Raw genomic sequence first — 16,223 nt, 5'->3', positions numbered from 1 at the left:
TCTCTCAGTTGGAAAGATGCTGTTCAGTGGAAGAGGGAGGGAAGAGGCTGACTGGTCAGATAGATGTGACCAAAGGGGATGCAAGGACCTGCAGACAGAGGCTGTCTGTGGTGGATGTAATTTTACCATATAGTACATACTGACTCCCAGGTCAGATTTACTTTACTGATACTTGACTCTTTATTTTTCTCAGCTGTGGCTGTGAGAGGGAGGCTGTGTTGTACAATGCCTTGTTAATGATCAGGGCCTAATTTGTCCTTGGTCTCTCTGTAAGTCCCTTTCCCCAGACCGGTCTGTAGATGTGGTTTGGATTTAACACTTCTTTATCTCAATCTCTTGTCAGACCAGAGAAGAGCTGCCCAAGATCCTTTCCTTGGATCTTGGGCAATATATGAACAGTGTGTGCTATTCTTAAAGGTCTTCCCACTCTCTACAGAGTCAAAAAAATGCTCTTCCAGGCCTACGCAGACTTTTAAAACTTGTAATTCATGGTTTCTAAGCTTTGGAGGAGGTCTATAAAGACTTTTAAGTTATATATAAGATTCCGGTTACTGCTTACACAAAAATGTTAAATTGATGTTCAGTATTGAAATATTAAGCATGGCATTTAGGAGGCCCTGTATGTGCTTAACCAGGGTCTTGGAAAATCTTGCAAAAAAGCTCCTCCACACATCCTTGTCATGTGTGTTGCTCCTTCAGTGACAGTGAGGGTTGGTCAGTGCTGTTGTATGTGCTGCCAGATGTCATGGATCTGTAGTTCCTGCAGCTATAAAGGAACAAGAACTTATATTTTTTTGTTTTATTCATGCTTTTGCCATATGTAACTTTGTAGGTAAAATGAGAAATATCTGCCTTCTGCTGGTCCTGCTAAGAGAGGGGATGGATCATGCATGTCTAAAATACAATTAAGTTTCTGCTTTAAGCAAATTTACATTGTTGTTGTGTATCCTCCAGTGTGCTCAAGGGCAATAAAATTTGTGTGACATTTTTTGGCATGACAATATGGAAGGCCTCATATTCTGATTTAAAAATAGATGATGTGAATATACTTCAGTTTGATTTATTTTATAGTAGCAAAGCTACTGTAGGAAAAAATAAAGAAGAGGAAAGAAAACTGGTGTGAGAAATCACTTTTCAGAAATCATTTTGGTGGGCGCTAGGATATGCTTCTGGAGATATACTTCTAGCTTAGCACAAGTCAAGATAGTTATGAGTGATTTAGAAGACATTGTGGAACTTCTGTCAGAAATTACTGCAGATGTGTGAAAATGCATAGAATAAAACAATTTGCATAGGTAGCATAGCTTTGATTGTGTGGTAAGTTTGGGCTCGTTTGGACCATTTCTATTTTAATATTGTTTGCTGTAAATTGAATTATCTACAACTGTGGATTGATAAGCAGAGTTTGAAATTCTGCTTTTGATACTAATTGCTTTTGGTTGCCTTTGGAAGAGGTGCACAGGACCCTTTTGGGATTTGAAGCTCCTCCATGGCCGTGCATGTCCTGTCAAAATTTCCCCAGATAGGGAGAATTATTTTGGAGGAAGTTAGTAAAAGACACTTTGCTCCTTTGGAGACAGAGGCTCTGCTCTGCTATTCATAAAGTGTATACAGCTTCTGGGGAGGAAATCCCAAAGTAGCATATTGCTTGTCTTGCTGATAAAGAGTGATTTTTGTTTGTTTTTAATAATATTTTTTAGAGAAATACCCAAACTAGTTGTTACTAGTTAAAAAAATATTACTCAAAGGATGCTATTTCCCCCCGTTACATTGTGGTGAAACAGTGTCTTAGTAGCAGAAATCTACTTATTTTCAACTTTTATTGAAACTTGCTGGGAGGTGTGTGAATGCATGAAAGCCTTTCCTGTTGTGCCTTTCTGGTTTTATTTGGTTTATGCAGTGATACCTGAATATAATGAACATCATCTTTCTGATACTCAAATGGAGTATCACTCCAGTGAAAATCACTCTTAATTCTGTCTCAGCATTTTGGTGATTGTGGAATCAGACAAGAATATATTAAAAAGAGAAGTCTTTATAGCTTAAAATACTGTTTTGATAGCGCTTAATATGACAAAAGCAGAGCAGTTTAAGTCTGAAAACCTCTAAAATCTCAAAAGCTAAAAGGTTTGGAGAAAACCAGTGATCCACCTAACCTTCTCCATTTGAGCTGAAAATGCTCCTCCTGATTTTTGCTAGCTTATCTTTCGTAATTTGGAAGAGAGAAATGATGCTCAGTCCACACTTCCATGCTGTCTTTCCTGCACTGTAGCACATCAGCCACGTTCTGTGCTGCTCTGCTTTTCATCAGGCTCTTGTTTATTTGTGAAGGACGTCACTGCCAGGCTTTCACAGTGACTAGTCCTGTTTATCCATGGAGCAGAAACAGGCTGGCAGTGTGATCTTTGTGTGAACTGCCCTGAGTGATGCTTGGATGGAGTGGCTCCTTTGAAGGATCTCAGTTAAGACAGGAAATAATCACTGGAAGCAGTGGGCTCATTAATCTCTCCTGGAGGCCTGCTGCAGTCACAGGATAAGATTTCAGGTGAAGTAGACGTGTACTTTGAAAACCCTTCAAGAATGCCTTGTTCCCATCAAGAAGGGTACTTTTGTTTTAAGAAGGCTGAATGATCATTGTACTGTTTGTGGGTTTTCAAAAGTGTGGGATTTCAAGTATGCATTTTGAGCCCAAAGCATTTAAACTATTGAAAGAATTGATAACTTGTAAAAAATCATCTTAGAGTCAAGTGCAGCAGGGAAAAGGTTGGGGTTTAATCTTCACTTTAAATTTCTGTTTCTGTATTTGTAATAGTTGTAAATGTTTTGATTTGGGGAGAGCATAATTCTGTCCTTAAGGCGTTTTCCTTTCCTTTTCTCTCATTAATACTAGTACTTCTGTTTAGGGAACGGAAACACTAAATTAAATGCTCTGTTGACTTCACTGTAGAGATAATATACCAGGAAAACAGATGGCCTTTTTTTTTCTTTTGTAATTTTATCATTTGCTTCAGTGAGTATCATCTCTTTAGTTCACTATTTTATGGCAGCTCAGATGCAAATGATACTTACCCATTAAAATACTAAGGGTATTTGTACTAGGAAGCATTCCTACCAACATAAATACATAAAGAAAATCAAGTGAGATTAAAAATATGGGTAAAGATAATGGGAGAATATCTGGACTCAGTTATGTGTAGAACTTCAGGGAGCTCCATGTACCTTGAGTTGTCCTTCAGTAGGTAAAAGACAACTTAGAGTTGCATGCAATACTTACGTGTGGCTTTGAGGGGAAATAGAAGAGTAAAAACAGTTGTAAAATGAGAAGTTGCCATAATGTATTAGAAACTTGCTTAAAATAGGGATTTTAAATAATTTCTGAGAGATTTCCTTTTTGCTATGTGTGCATTCACAAACCTAACTAGGTATTTGTTTCTTAACAGCCGCTCTTGTAAAAATCAAATGCTGTTTTTATCTACATGATCTAGCATTTAATAGTTTGAAAACATAGTAGAATGGATCTTTTACTATTTATCCCTGAGCAGTCAGATAATCCAGAGCTAAGTAAAAGCCAAGTACTTTGTTACTGAGTAATAGCTGAAGCCCAAAAAAGCATGAGTGCTATCACTGAGCAAGAGGAAAATAAAACCAGTGTATAAATGTGAATCAGTTGCATCCTGCAGTTATTAAACATGATTTCCACACAATAGGGTTTTATATCTGCTTTATCTGCTGCTCCTCTTTTTAGACCCTGGTAATTAGCTGAAGCGGATGGAATGTAGGATGCACAACCGTTACACTGGCTATTAGTAAATCTTATTCAGCTGACTGTCATCTTCATATTACTTTACTTTTTAACAGTACTATGCAGTGTTGATGTGGTATTATAAGATTTTTTTTTTTTTGGTAGTCATCTGACCATTTTTAATGAACTTTGGTCAGTTGTCTGGCGGGGATATTGTATGATATGCTGCTCACAACAGGCACAACAAGTTTGAGTTTGCAAATAAGATGTGTGGGAATGTGTCATGCTGGGCTGGGGGGAAAGAGAGCCCAGTCCCTCGTGACTCCAGGCAGTCAATGCTATGTTCAGTAAGGTCTATAGGCCATCAGCTCCATGTGTTATCCTTTGCCATGGCTGTAGGTAATTTCCTTAATGCCATCTGATAAATGTTCATCCTGTATAGAGGTCTTGGGCTGTGTCCTCCAAAAAACTGTAAAAAGAGAGCTGGAGGGGTTGGGTTTTGCTATGCCTTTGAATTGGGATTTTTTTTTTCCTCAACTTTTTTTGTGTAAACCCTTGAGCTACAATTGCAGAATGTTTCAAAATCATAATTCTGTTTCAAATACAAACTTCCAGTGTCTGTACTGATGAGGATGGATGACAGATGTTTTGATTCATAGATGATAGATGTTTCGATCAGACAGGTCACAGAAGCAGTGGTACAATATTTTCATGTCATAAAATACTATCTCTGATTTGCTTTTCACAGAAGCAATGGTACAGTGTTTTCCTGTTGTAAAATACTGCCTCTGATTTGCTTTATTCTTAGATTCAAAAGGAAAAGAAACTGCAGCAATGAAAGCTGACCTCCTAAGGGCTCGCAATGTGAAGAGGTACATTAATCAGCTGACAGTGGCAAAGAAGCAATGTGAGAAGAGAATAAGGCTCCTGGGAGGGCCTGCTTATGATCAGCAGGAAGATGGCATTTCTGATGAAGGCGATGGCCCTCCAAGCCAGAAGGTATAAATGGCATTGTCGGAAGGTCTAAGTGTGTTACCACTGGATCATGTTACCTCACTGTTGTTAATCCCTCTCTTCCCCCAGGAGTCAAGTACAAATTAATTGATGCTTGGTTTATTTACCTTGGGAAAAGATTACTGAAATACCTGAAAAGACATGTTAATTGCTCAGCTCGGAATATTGTGCAATGTGAAACTTCACAAAGGGTTGAGTGGCTTGTAAGCATGTGTGATTTTTTCAGACATACCACCTGTAGGGAGTTAATCAGGACGTGGTAGCAACTTTTGTGAAAGTAGCAACTTGCCTTCAAATAAGACTGCTAACATATGTGCAATATGTTTTTGGCCCTCATTATATTTACTTTAGGAAATATATGTGGGTTTTGAAGATACTGAATTATTCAAAAGTAAACACTTACGGACGGATGCAATTGACAAGACTCGAAAAACTCTGGTAAAGCTGCTGTGACTGAATGCTAGTTTTCAATACCACTGTAGTCTGGAATTAGAAGTAACTAATGTGTTGACCAGCATCTACAAAAATAAAATTACTACTTAGCCTTGCAAATCTTTAAAAATTTTAGTGACTTCTTTTGTAATCTGTTCTGTTTCCTTTGGGCAAAGCACAGTAGCTGATGTATTCAAATATGAAAAGATTTTATGTTTTCAAGGTAGGTATGAGATAGCTTATCTCTTCATGCAGGGATCTTTAATTTTCATTATGGCCTTATAATAATTGTAACTTAGTAGCATTTTAGAAGAAGTGGAATAATGGAGAAATAGTTCCTACTTTTTGTATTTTGTTTTTTCTTGACTAAGGTCTGAATCACAATGATTCCCTACTCCCCACTTGTCCTTAAAGCATGATTTCAGATGGTGTGTCATAGACTGTGCCAAGACAGTCCTGATCTTTTTCCTGAAGTTGAGTGCAGCAAGTGGTGCCAAGGAGAAAAAGAGAGACAAGAGCATGTGGCAGCACTGCATGAGCCAGTGATGCTACTTTGGATGCCTGCTGAGATGTTATCAACCTTTTTGGGTAGATACATGGGGACATATGATTGTTTAAGAATGGAGTCCAGTAGTACGATATGCACTTGACAGGGGTAGGGATTGGTCAGGAATATAATAAAATATAATATTGTAATTAAAATCAAAGGAATTCCTGAAGTTGATGTTGCATGTTTCATGAGCCAATGGGTTTTTTTAGTAGGAGTTGCTGACCTGGGGTTATATCCTGTAAATATATCAATGAGCAGCTCAATATTGAGTTAATGGTACTATTAATAGCAATAATGACTTCTTGCACAGGCATTTGTTGTGGTGATGGTGTAAACAGTGGGATCTGAGGCAATTTTGCTTCTAAGCTTTTGATGTTTTTGTGATAAAGCCCTAGAACTCCTCTGAAGTTATGTCAGTATAGAAAATAGGAAAACTGCTTCTCCCTTCTCTTGTCCCTGATTCCCCATTGCCAGGATAGAAGCTGTGGGGGGCTGCTTGAGAGATGGAGACCACGCTATCCCATTTTGAGCACAGAAAAATGCTTAGCTGAGGAAACAGTCTTTCTTCAATGTTGCTTCTTCTCATCCTCTTCTAGCACTGTTGTAGCTGCAGTCTGGGTTCTTATTTCAACGCAGCTGGTGTTATTTTGGATGTTGGCCCCCTCCCTCCCGTTCGGGCAGTATTGACTGAACACTCGGGCGCTTTCCTAAGCAAAAGGAAAAAACATTGTTTGGAATTTAGTAGATAAGATACATTAGTAGGTTGCAGCTCGTTACCCTTAGAATCATTAGAGTACAGTTGTACCAGCTTTTCTGTTAAAGTAGCATCTAAACAGGAGGACTAGCTTTTGTAGAAGAAACTGTATATTTGCCTTCCTTTCTTCAACTTGCATGAAATAGGTCAGGAATAGGCATTTATTGGTGGTGTTTTAAATTAATATTTTGTGTAAGTGTAATGCAGAAGCTTGAATACATTATTAACTTTGGGGAATTTTTGGCACTAGTTGAACAAAGAGTTGAGTAGTGAATTAAACTTGTATTTTGATTTCACTTTTGCATTCTATAGAAAGCTTTTTCTTGACTGCAGTAGTAGGGGAGTAATAGCATTGCTGGTAAAATGTTTTTTATGCATATTCTGATTATGGGCTTATATGCAGAGATGGATTATTTGGAGCTGTCAGTGTTCTGTTTGATTATGTAGTCTTGTGGTTTTTGATTAATTTGATTTTGTACATATTTTACTCATGTAGTTTTCCTGCATCCAGGTTCTCTAGGCAAATCCTAAATATGTGAATTACAATCAAATGCTTATAAGCAAACAAACAGACAAACCAACCACAGCTACTCTCTGAATCTGAATTCTGTCATTACCTCTGATATTGATTTAAACTCTGCCCATGGTGTTAGATTTGTTTTTGGAGAAAACCCATCTTGAGTAAGTAATCTCTTTATAGTCAGTGCTGTTTTAGTCCTTTTTTGTAGGAACCATGCCTGCACAGTACTGCAATAATTAGTTGAATTATTTTTGTCTGCGTTTATCCAGTGAATGATTCTTTTCCTCTGTTGTGCTGAGCACAATAGCCACACCACCTCATGTTAGATTTGACATATGGAGTTGCAGCATCTAAGTGGAACTGTTTTGTGGATCATGGGTTCTATGAGGGATTTTGGGGATCTGACCCAGAACTAGCTGTGAAATAGCAAGGAAACCATCTGAGTGTATTTTGAGGTGGAACAAGCTCATCTTCATAATCCATATGATGAGGAATAAGATGAAACTCCTGCAGAAGATCTTGCTTCCACTGCATCTGTGGATAGATGTTAATTTAACTGGTGACTTAGCAGATTTTCACAGTGATTTCTGAGCTTCAGATTGTAAGATCATATTATGTCAGGACACATCACGGTACAGAATTTGGGGAATATTAAGAAAACAAGCTTCAGTTGTTGTCACCCTATTGCCTGGCGATGGGTTTTTTATGACAGAAGTATGTTTGTGACTATCAAGGCAGGGACTTTTAGATTAGTGTATGTGCAGTAATCAGGTACCTTATGTGGTTAGTATATAATTTCTGATACTTAAATAATCATTGCATTTCGTTCACATTGCTGTGACAGAGATAGTCTTCGGATAGTCTTGCCTCTTTTTAAAACATAACAAGATAAATACAGGCCTTAATTTTAGTTAATCTATAGAAAAAAATTAGTTAAGGGGTTTTTAAAATGCAGCTTGGAAAAATATATTTATTGGTTTTTACATTCAATTTATTCCTGCCTTCTACCGGTAAAAAAAGGGAAAAAATCCAGAGTAGCATCCAGAAGTTTTGCAGTCTGACTGTATGCTGTTATCTCAGCAGAAAATTTGCTCTAGTGACCCATATGCTGTTCATCTCAACCATCTGCAGTGCTTTACCAGCTTTATTTGGGCCATTCATTATAGGTCAATGTGGTTGTAGTGAATGGGAATCTGGTATGTTGCAAAGAAATACAGTACAGTGCTTCTAATCTGTGCCTAGTGCCTGTGCAGTCCTACGTTACCTAGTTGTTCTATGTTTCTGTCCAGAGAGAAGTCGTGACTGTCTTTTGGGATTTAACAAGACCAAGTCTCTGCTCAGTAGGGCAGGGAACAAGTCTCTCCCGTGGGCACATTCTGGGGATGCTGGTTAAAAGATCCCACTTAAGAAAAAAAATAGAAAAACCTGACTCTTTCCTAGTTTTAGGCAGAGCCTGTGACTGTTGAAGCAGGGAATTGATGTGGCAACATTAAAATTTCTGGTTTTTCCAAACCCGGAAGCTGCTCTTGAGTTAACAGGATTTGAAGGGTTGCTGTGGCAGCTGATAATTCTAAGATTATGTCTGCTAACTGCATATTAGATTTGAGGGTGTACAAATGCCCTAATGCCTGTGTATGTGCCAACATAGCTTAGAGGTTTGTGCTCTAATCCATGGTGATACTGAATCATAAAATGATCTTTTGGTGAGGATTACAAATTACTGCAGAACAACTTTTATAAATCATGAAAGGAAGGAAGATCCACAGAATAGTTGGGTGCCAAAAAGAACTTGTTGCAGTTTCAACCCAGCCTGCAGCCAAGCCCCACACAGCCACTCACTCACTCCCCCACCTGCAGGATCAGGGAGAGAATCAGAAGGGTAAAACCTAGAAAACTCATGGGCTGAGATAAAGGCAGTTTAACAGGGAAAGCAAAAGCCACACACACAAACAAAGCAAAACAAGGAATGAATTCACTGCTTCCCACGGGCAGGCAGGTGTTCAGCCACCCCCAGGAGAGCAGGGCCCCATCACACATAACAGTGACTTGGGAGGACAAAGCCATCACTCCAGATGTCCCCCCTTTACATACCGAGCAGGATGCCATACGGTCTGGAACACCCCTTTGGTCAGCTGGGGTCACCTGTCCTGGCTGTGTCTCCTCCCAGTCTCCCACACACCCCCAGTCTGCTCTCCAGGGTGGCAGTACCAAAAGCACAAAAGGCCTTGGCTCTGTGGAAGCCCTGCCCAGCAGTAATAAAAGCATCTGTGTTATCAGCCTTGTGTTTAGCACAAATCTAAAACATAGCCCATGCCAGCCTTTTAAGAATGTTAACTTTACCCCAGCCAAAACCAGTGCACATACATTTTACGGTTTTTCACCTCAAAACTGAAACCCTCTTTTGTCTGCCATTGTTGGCATTGCAACTGTAACATAATGTTTTTAGTATAGGACTGGTAACATTTTATAATTCCACAATACTCCAGACTTAAAGAAAAATTAAGAAAAAATTGGAGAGGTCTCATTTCTGCAAGAGAACAAGCTTTTCTGCCCATTAATTCATTTGCTTTAGCTTGCAAGGTTATCTGTTAGAAGATTTGTGCAGCGGTGTTGCTAGGCATTGCTGCTTTGATTACCATGGGGCACTGGTGCAATAGGTCCTTTGTTAGGTGGGAGAGGTGGCTGCACTTGCCTTGCTCCCTGCAGCAGCACTCGGCCCCAGTTCCTTCTGAGAGAGATTTGTTTGTTAGTTACTCTCCTTGCTGGCAGAGTATGGGTATGGCTTTGGATAATAGAATAGAGACCAAGGTGACCTCTCACTCAAGAAGTGACAGCACATGCCCCATGTTGTGATTTATTAACTCTGCTATTATTTACAGAGCTGGCAGCCCCTAAGATGGGGAAAACATCTGTTTGAGGGGCTAGAAGACCCTCTTACACTTCTATTTTAAATCATTGTCCCTAGTAGAATGATTGAATAGAAAATATGATGATGCACAGTAATGAGGCTAAATCACTGACTGGCCTTTAAATTACCATGTTTGTGTTGTTCTTTTTGACAGCCTGATCACCATTTCTGTATTAAGCTTAGCTTGAACAAGGTGCTCTCTGCTTTTCAGTGAAGTTTACAGAGTGAGCTTTTAAAGGCAGATATTCATATATCTAAATAGTTTGAAAGCTAAGAGCAAAGTCATGTCTAGAAGGTACTGGTATGGTAAAGGATAAAGAGAAGAATGGCACATGATTATCACAGGGGAAGTTTAAAGATGTAAATGGGCATTTCATATGAGACAAGTACAATTTACTTAAACACTGCCCAAAATTTGGGGGAGCTGTTTCAGACAAAACTGCAGTTGTTAAAGAGCCACATTTAGCTTGGTTTGTTAATGCACTGATTTTGTGCCAATAATTGTGTATGTGCCCATTTAGGTGGTTTCCTCACGTGTAGCTTGAGACAAGGAAACTATTTTTCCTACATGTAACTTGGTTGTAGAGTTTCACAGGTGCTAGATTTAGGAAAACAAGTTGTCTTCCCAAGGAGGGAGGTATTCTGCTGCTGACTAAAGTTGTATTATTATTAGGTATCAGAAAACCCATATTAGAGAAATTATTAATGCCTCAATCTGAGTTCACATCTTGCTCTATACCAAATAAACTTTGCTATAAAATGCAAAGTCATAGGATGACTCATTAGGCCCAGTATTTAAGGACCTTTTCTTTTCAAAGAAAAAGGTGTGAGTTGTTTGGTGCCTGTGAGAAACAAAGAAAAAACTTCAGACCCGTCTGGGGAGTGTGTTTGGGTTCTAGGTGATAAAAGTAATGACACTAAATAAGCAACATGAAGACTGGTTCAGCTGCAAGACCGGAGAGTTGGAGAGAAAAGGTTGCTTGGTTTTGATGAGGTATTTGGAAAATTGGTCCTATTTTTCAGAGGAAGACAAGGTTATTCATTTTGTTCAGTGTGGGAAGTTTTGATAATTTTGCCAGAGAAGTGTTTTGTTTTCAAGTGTTTGTCTCAAAGAAAAGGCCTGGATTCACAAAAATAGTAGAGAATAATGAAGTGATAATGGCTTTTTAATGCAACTTTTTTAATGGCTGCATGGGTACAGGAGGTCTATGTTCATTTCCTTTACTGTCTGGTGTACACCCTCCTCACTCAGGAAAAATCCTGAGCATTATATCACAGAACATACTCATTCCTGACTGCATTTCTGATAGATGTTTTTTAATAACAGTGGGAACTGGCCGCCAAATACCCTGGCAGCCAAAGTATTCCATCTTTCTCTGTGTCTCTGGGAATAATTGAGATACATCTCATCTGTAGGCTGTGGTATGGAAACTGCTGGTGTTTGAAACGAGTAAAGAACAGATCATTTAGCTTTCAGCTCAGCTCCTCTGCTTTGCAGGAACACTGGAAATTAAACTTTTACCAATAGCATTTAATGAGTGACTTGAAGTGACATCTTAGTCCTTTGAAATGTATCCTAATCGGAAAGATGTGGAGGTATTTACTATCTGATAGAAGCATAGATGAATTTATCTTCTAAGTAATTAAAACTTTTCTTTTTGTGAAGCAAAACTATTACTGTAGGAGGTCTGTGTAGTTGAATCTAGGACACGTTTGTGGGATGCATAGTGAAAAGATTTTCCCTATAAGGAAAGGAGTTAGAATTAGGCATTTTCCCAGTTTTTATTCTTAGTTTTCCCTTCTTCAGATTCTTCAGTTTGAAGAAATTTTGGCCAACCCTTCATACCGAGAGCACTTCCGGATCTACGTGGAGAGGATGGACAAGATGGCTCTGATCGGCTTCTGGGAGTCTGTGGAGAATCTGAAGAATGCTAACAAGGTGGAAGGAGTTGCACACCTATATGGCTTTGTACATTGATTACACTGTTTGTTGTGGTCTTGACATTAGGAAGTGTCTTTATGTTTTTGAAATATCAATAGCATAGGATGGGTTCTAGGCAATTTTTTAACTGCTTCATGTCAATATTTGAGGATAGTATTGCAATTAAAAGTTGTGGGCCATTGTGATGATGATTTATTGTTGGATGGTGTAACAACATCTGTTAAAATGAATACTTGATATGCAAATTAGTTATATCAGTTCACATGAAACCTAGAAGCACATTCTGATTGGATAGTCTGTACATAAGTGTCTCATCTTGCCAATTACAGGTAGCCCATTCAATCCAAAATAATGAAACAGTGTGTATCTATGTTCTTAAAATCTTTTTGCAAGAGAGGTGTTGCTTTAAAAGACCTTTCCCTAATATGTAGCTGCTCAGTTTCTCCAGGAATGCCACACTACTGATAGAGAGAGAGAAGAAACAGTGCTACATTGTAATTTTGGCTAAAGTAAAGGAAGAATTAGAATCCTGAAACAAGGATAGTGAATATCACTTAAAATATGCAACAAGTGCCCTGAAGCAATGGTGCAGAGGAAGAACTTGTAGAGGCCAAATTTGCTGTTCGTGACTGGTGTGGTGGATTCTTGGGGGAAGCAAATAAACCTTCAGGATTCATGCTAGCATGAAATACGGATTTGATAATTGATTATCAGTTAATATTTTTTTCACTGTAATTTTATTGCTCTTATTCCAGTCATTTGAAAAACATAAAACATCCTGTAAACAGAGAGACAAATTGTAGAGTATGAGTAGTGAACCATTAATACAATCTGAAGAAATTACTACCAACCAACTCAAGCTAGAGAGTGTTAATAAAAACAGTTTGTCAGGCACTGTGAAGAGAGTTCTGTAAATCAGTTCTGATTTGTAAACTTCTCATGACTGGAAAAGTTACTATAAATCACTTTATGACCTCTCAGCTGTGATTTTTGTCTTCCTGTTCAAAACAATATGTATGCACATATGGATATGGATATGGATATATCTGCCACTACAGGGCAGCTTACAAAAGGGTAGTGTCCTGCAATCATGGGGCTGTGGTATTGTCAGATGAGACAGGTAAGAACATTGTGCCATTCTGAAGGAGTGGATAAACCCTATTTAATTCTGTCCAGTTTAGGGAGATGATAATTTAGGGAGCTGATAGGCTGTGCTGCATTACTTCCTCTCTTTCCAGTTCATTAATATAAAGTTCAATCCTGTGCACTTTACTGTGCTCAGTAAAAATACCCAGCCTCCTGTACTGGTAAATGTCTCTTCAACTGTGCTTTTTTCCTCTTTTTGCATATTTTTTTCCTTTTCCCCTGCAAATTAATGATAATCATGTATAAAGTGAATTGATTCTATTCAGCAGAAGACAGGAGGGTGATACAGCTGAGCTTTCCCATCTGAATTTAAAATGGTGACCACACTGTTGCTCTAGCACTTTTCATCCTTTTTATGCCAGCTTTTGGAACATGGATTTAAAAGAGTGGGTGCGGAAGCTCTGGCAATTTTAGGGCACAGCTGTTTCTTCACTTAACAAATATCCATACTTAACTTGTAAAATGGATTGCTTAGCAGAGGTGCACAGGCAGGCAACATACTTGATGTCAGTAAGAGGTTTACAGATGTCTTCTCGTACATTTGGATAGGAAATTAGCTTGATTATCCTTCAAAATGTGCACCTGGGTCCTGAGTCATCTTGATATTTTCAATATCTTTTCATTATTCTGTTCTCCCTCCCTTTTCCTTGATTCCTAGGCTGAAATACCTCAACTGGTGAGTGAAATTTACCAGAATTTTTTTGTGGAAAGCAGAGAAATACCTGTGGAAAAATCCCTTTATAAGGAAATACAGCAAAGTCTTGTGGGAAATAAAGGCATTGAAGTATTCTACAGAATTCAGGCAGATGTTTATGAAACTCTAAAGGACAGATACTACCCCTCATTCATTGTCAGTGATTTATATGAGAGATCAGTCAAGCAGGAGGAAGAAAGAAGTTCTGCTCAGCTAACTCCCGAGGACAAAGATGGAGTGGTGAGTCACGCAGACAATTTCTTTCACTGTTATTTAAAGTGATCTGAGAGACTGTCCTGAGAAAAGAATGTAGTAGTATCTTCTGTCCTTGCACTTTGGACTACACTACTTTGTTTTACTCATTTATTTATAAATATTATCACTCTTGTAGTTTTATCTGGTATTGTTTACATGCTCTTTGAAATAAAATGCTCCAAAATGACAGACTACTTAAATTTGAATTTTGTTGAAGTAGTTTGGATTCCTAAGCATTCTGTATTTAACGTCTTTCATTATGATCCTTAGAGAATGCAAAACATACTTTGTATAAGCTCGGCTGCTCTGCTTTTGAGTAGAAAAATTCTCACTGAAACATTAGTAGGTTTCTGCCCAGACATTGTCCCTGTTTCCTGTGCATTTCCTAGGTACTAAATAGGTATTAAAACTGCACCAAAGAGAAGAAAAAGAAACATAAAATACAATCTTAGTGGTTTTTCTTGATTAATTGAATAAATTAATAGACCATGTTGGAAGATAAATCTGGCACAAGAATTCTAAATACTAAAACAGACCATTTAAAATGTCATAAGCAATAAGCCAGTGGTAACTCTTCTTGGGGAAGGTTTTTTCCTTGGGTTGTCTAAAGCAGTCATGTCAGGGGAACTTGTGTGTTGTATTTATCCATGAACATTTTGACAAGAGCATGTCTCAGACTATTGAGTGTCTCTTTCAGTTAGGCTGCTGCTTCAGATCAGCATGCATGTCTTCATTTTACATGTGAACTTGCTCAGAACTCAATGAAATGTAACAGTTTGTCCAAAACCAGATCTAAATAAACATATAAGCAGAATCCAGAAGTGCTGATCTACATTCTACTATTTAGAAACTATTTTTCCAGAACTTAAGGCTTTTATATTTACTCTTTAAATTACTTTAATTTCTGTGAGTTGTTCTAGTCTTTGTAGTTTGCATATCAGCATATCTGCAGAGATGAATATAAGTGAATTACTTTCAATATGTGCTTTTAGAGCTTGATGAATCTTTTCAGTGTTTGTTTTCCCTTGTATTCTTTTCCTTGATAAAATATTTGAGATGTTTTCCAGTTTTCTCACTGCTAACTCAGCTCTGTGTTGATGGCAGTAGGTATTTCAAAGGCTTTGTGTCATTGTGCTTGCAGTCATTGAGGCTTTGCACAATGGTTCCTAACAGTTTTGTCCAGAACTTCCTGAGACATTAAATGCTGTGCTTTCTGATTTCTTCATACGATGTATTTAAAGTCTAACACAGTTAATGATTTCTCTGAGAAAACTGACACAATACTTTAGGGGTAGCTGTACTGTGTCTGATAATATCTACTGTAGCTGCCAAAAAGATTTTTAACATCAGCATCACCTGTCCTTCCTCTGAGTCCTTGGATATGTGTGGGCCAGACATGAAGTCTGTGTCAGCCATGAAGCCTTAAAGACTAACATATTGCCAAGTCTGCTTATAATATTCAAAGCAGTTAAAAAAAAATTAACAACTAATTGAGTATGAGGTTGTATATACTGCTTGAGTATCTCTTGAATAGAGCAGTTCTAGTGGTGCTGTGCCATGCTCCAGGGTCTTTGAGATGAAAACAAATTATAAGAGTCTTTCTGAAACTTCCCATGGTTTTTCAAATTTTGGTGAAAATGCAGTACTGGCTAGTAAGTTTGTGGGCTTTTTCCTCCCTGTATATCAGAAAGGACAGCTGAGAAATGGGATGTTTCTGAAGGGATAAATATTGTTAGGAAGTACAGATTAGTTTTTGTTTAGTTTGGATTTTGGGTCTTATTTCCTCACTTCTTAGGGCACTGTGGACATCACCTGTGTTAATTTTCTATAAATTTCACTGCTATAGCGAATAGATAAAAAGCCCTCTCATGCACTCAAGGAGATGAGGACAAAAGGATGAGCCCTGATTAAATGTGAGAAAATCAACTCACAAGATAGGAATCTGGAAAGGACCAGACTGCTGGTTCTGCTGCAGGTGGAAGAAGCTCTTTCTTCTCAGTCTGGTACCACTTTCTGTTTCTGGGACAAACCTCCAAGTATTTCTGCTTGGACAAACAGCACTTGTAGAAATACAGAAGCAGGCAGTGCTGGCATGCAGCACTTTGAGGAGAGGATCTGGTGATTGCATTGGTGCTGCATGTGTCAGATCACTAAAATAAGACTGACATCTGTGTTCTACATCACTTGCAGAAATGGAAGCCATTATCAGCTTACCAATCAGGAGAAGACAGCACAATCCATTATGAACTCAGCTTTGAGTGAACTG

General features: G+C 38.3%; 1 protein-coding gene across 1 annotated transcript in view; it reads left to right on the top strand.

The window, feature by feature from the left end:
• Window positions 1-16,223, top strand: part of SNX25 (sorting nexin 25) — an 80,762-nt gene that overhangs the window by 44,506 nt on the left and 20,033 nt on the right. The window contains exons 7-9 of the mRNA XM_021541976.3: window positions 4,551-4,741; window positions 11,728-11,859; window positions 13,667-13,942. Of these exons, the coding sequence (XP_021397651.1) occupies window positions 4,551-4,741; window positions 11,728-11,859; window positions 13,667-13,942 (599 nt within the window). The remainder of the gene's footprint in view (window positions 1-4,550; window positions 4,742-11,727; window positions 11,860-13,666; window positions 13,943-16,223) is intronic.

This window comes from Lonchura striata, chromosome 4 (genome assembly GCF_046129695.1).
Source record: "Lonchura striata isolate bLonStr1 chromosome 4, bLonStr1.mat, whole genome shotgun sequence".
NCBI classification, from domain to species: Eukaryota; Metazoa; Chordata; class Aves; order Passeriformes; family Estrildidae; genus Lonchura; species Lonchura striata.
Note: the sequence above shows the minus strand (reverse complement) of the source record. Positions and strands in the feature narration are given on the sequence as shown.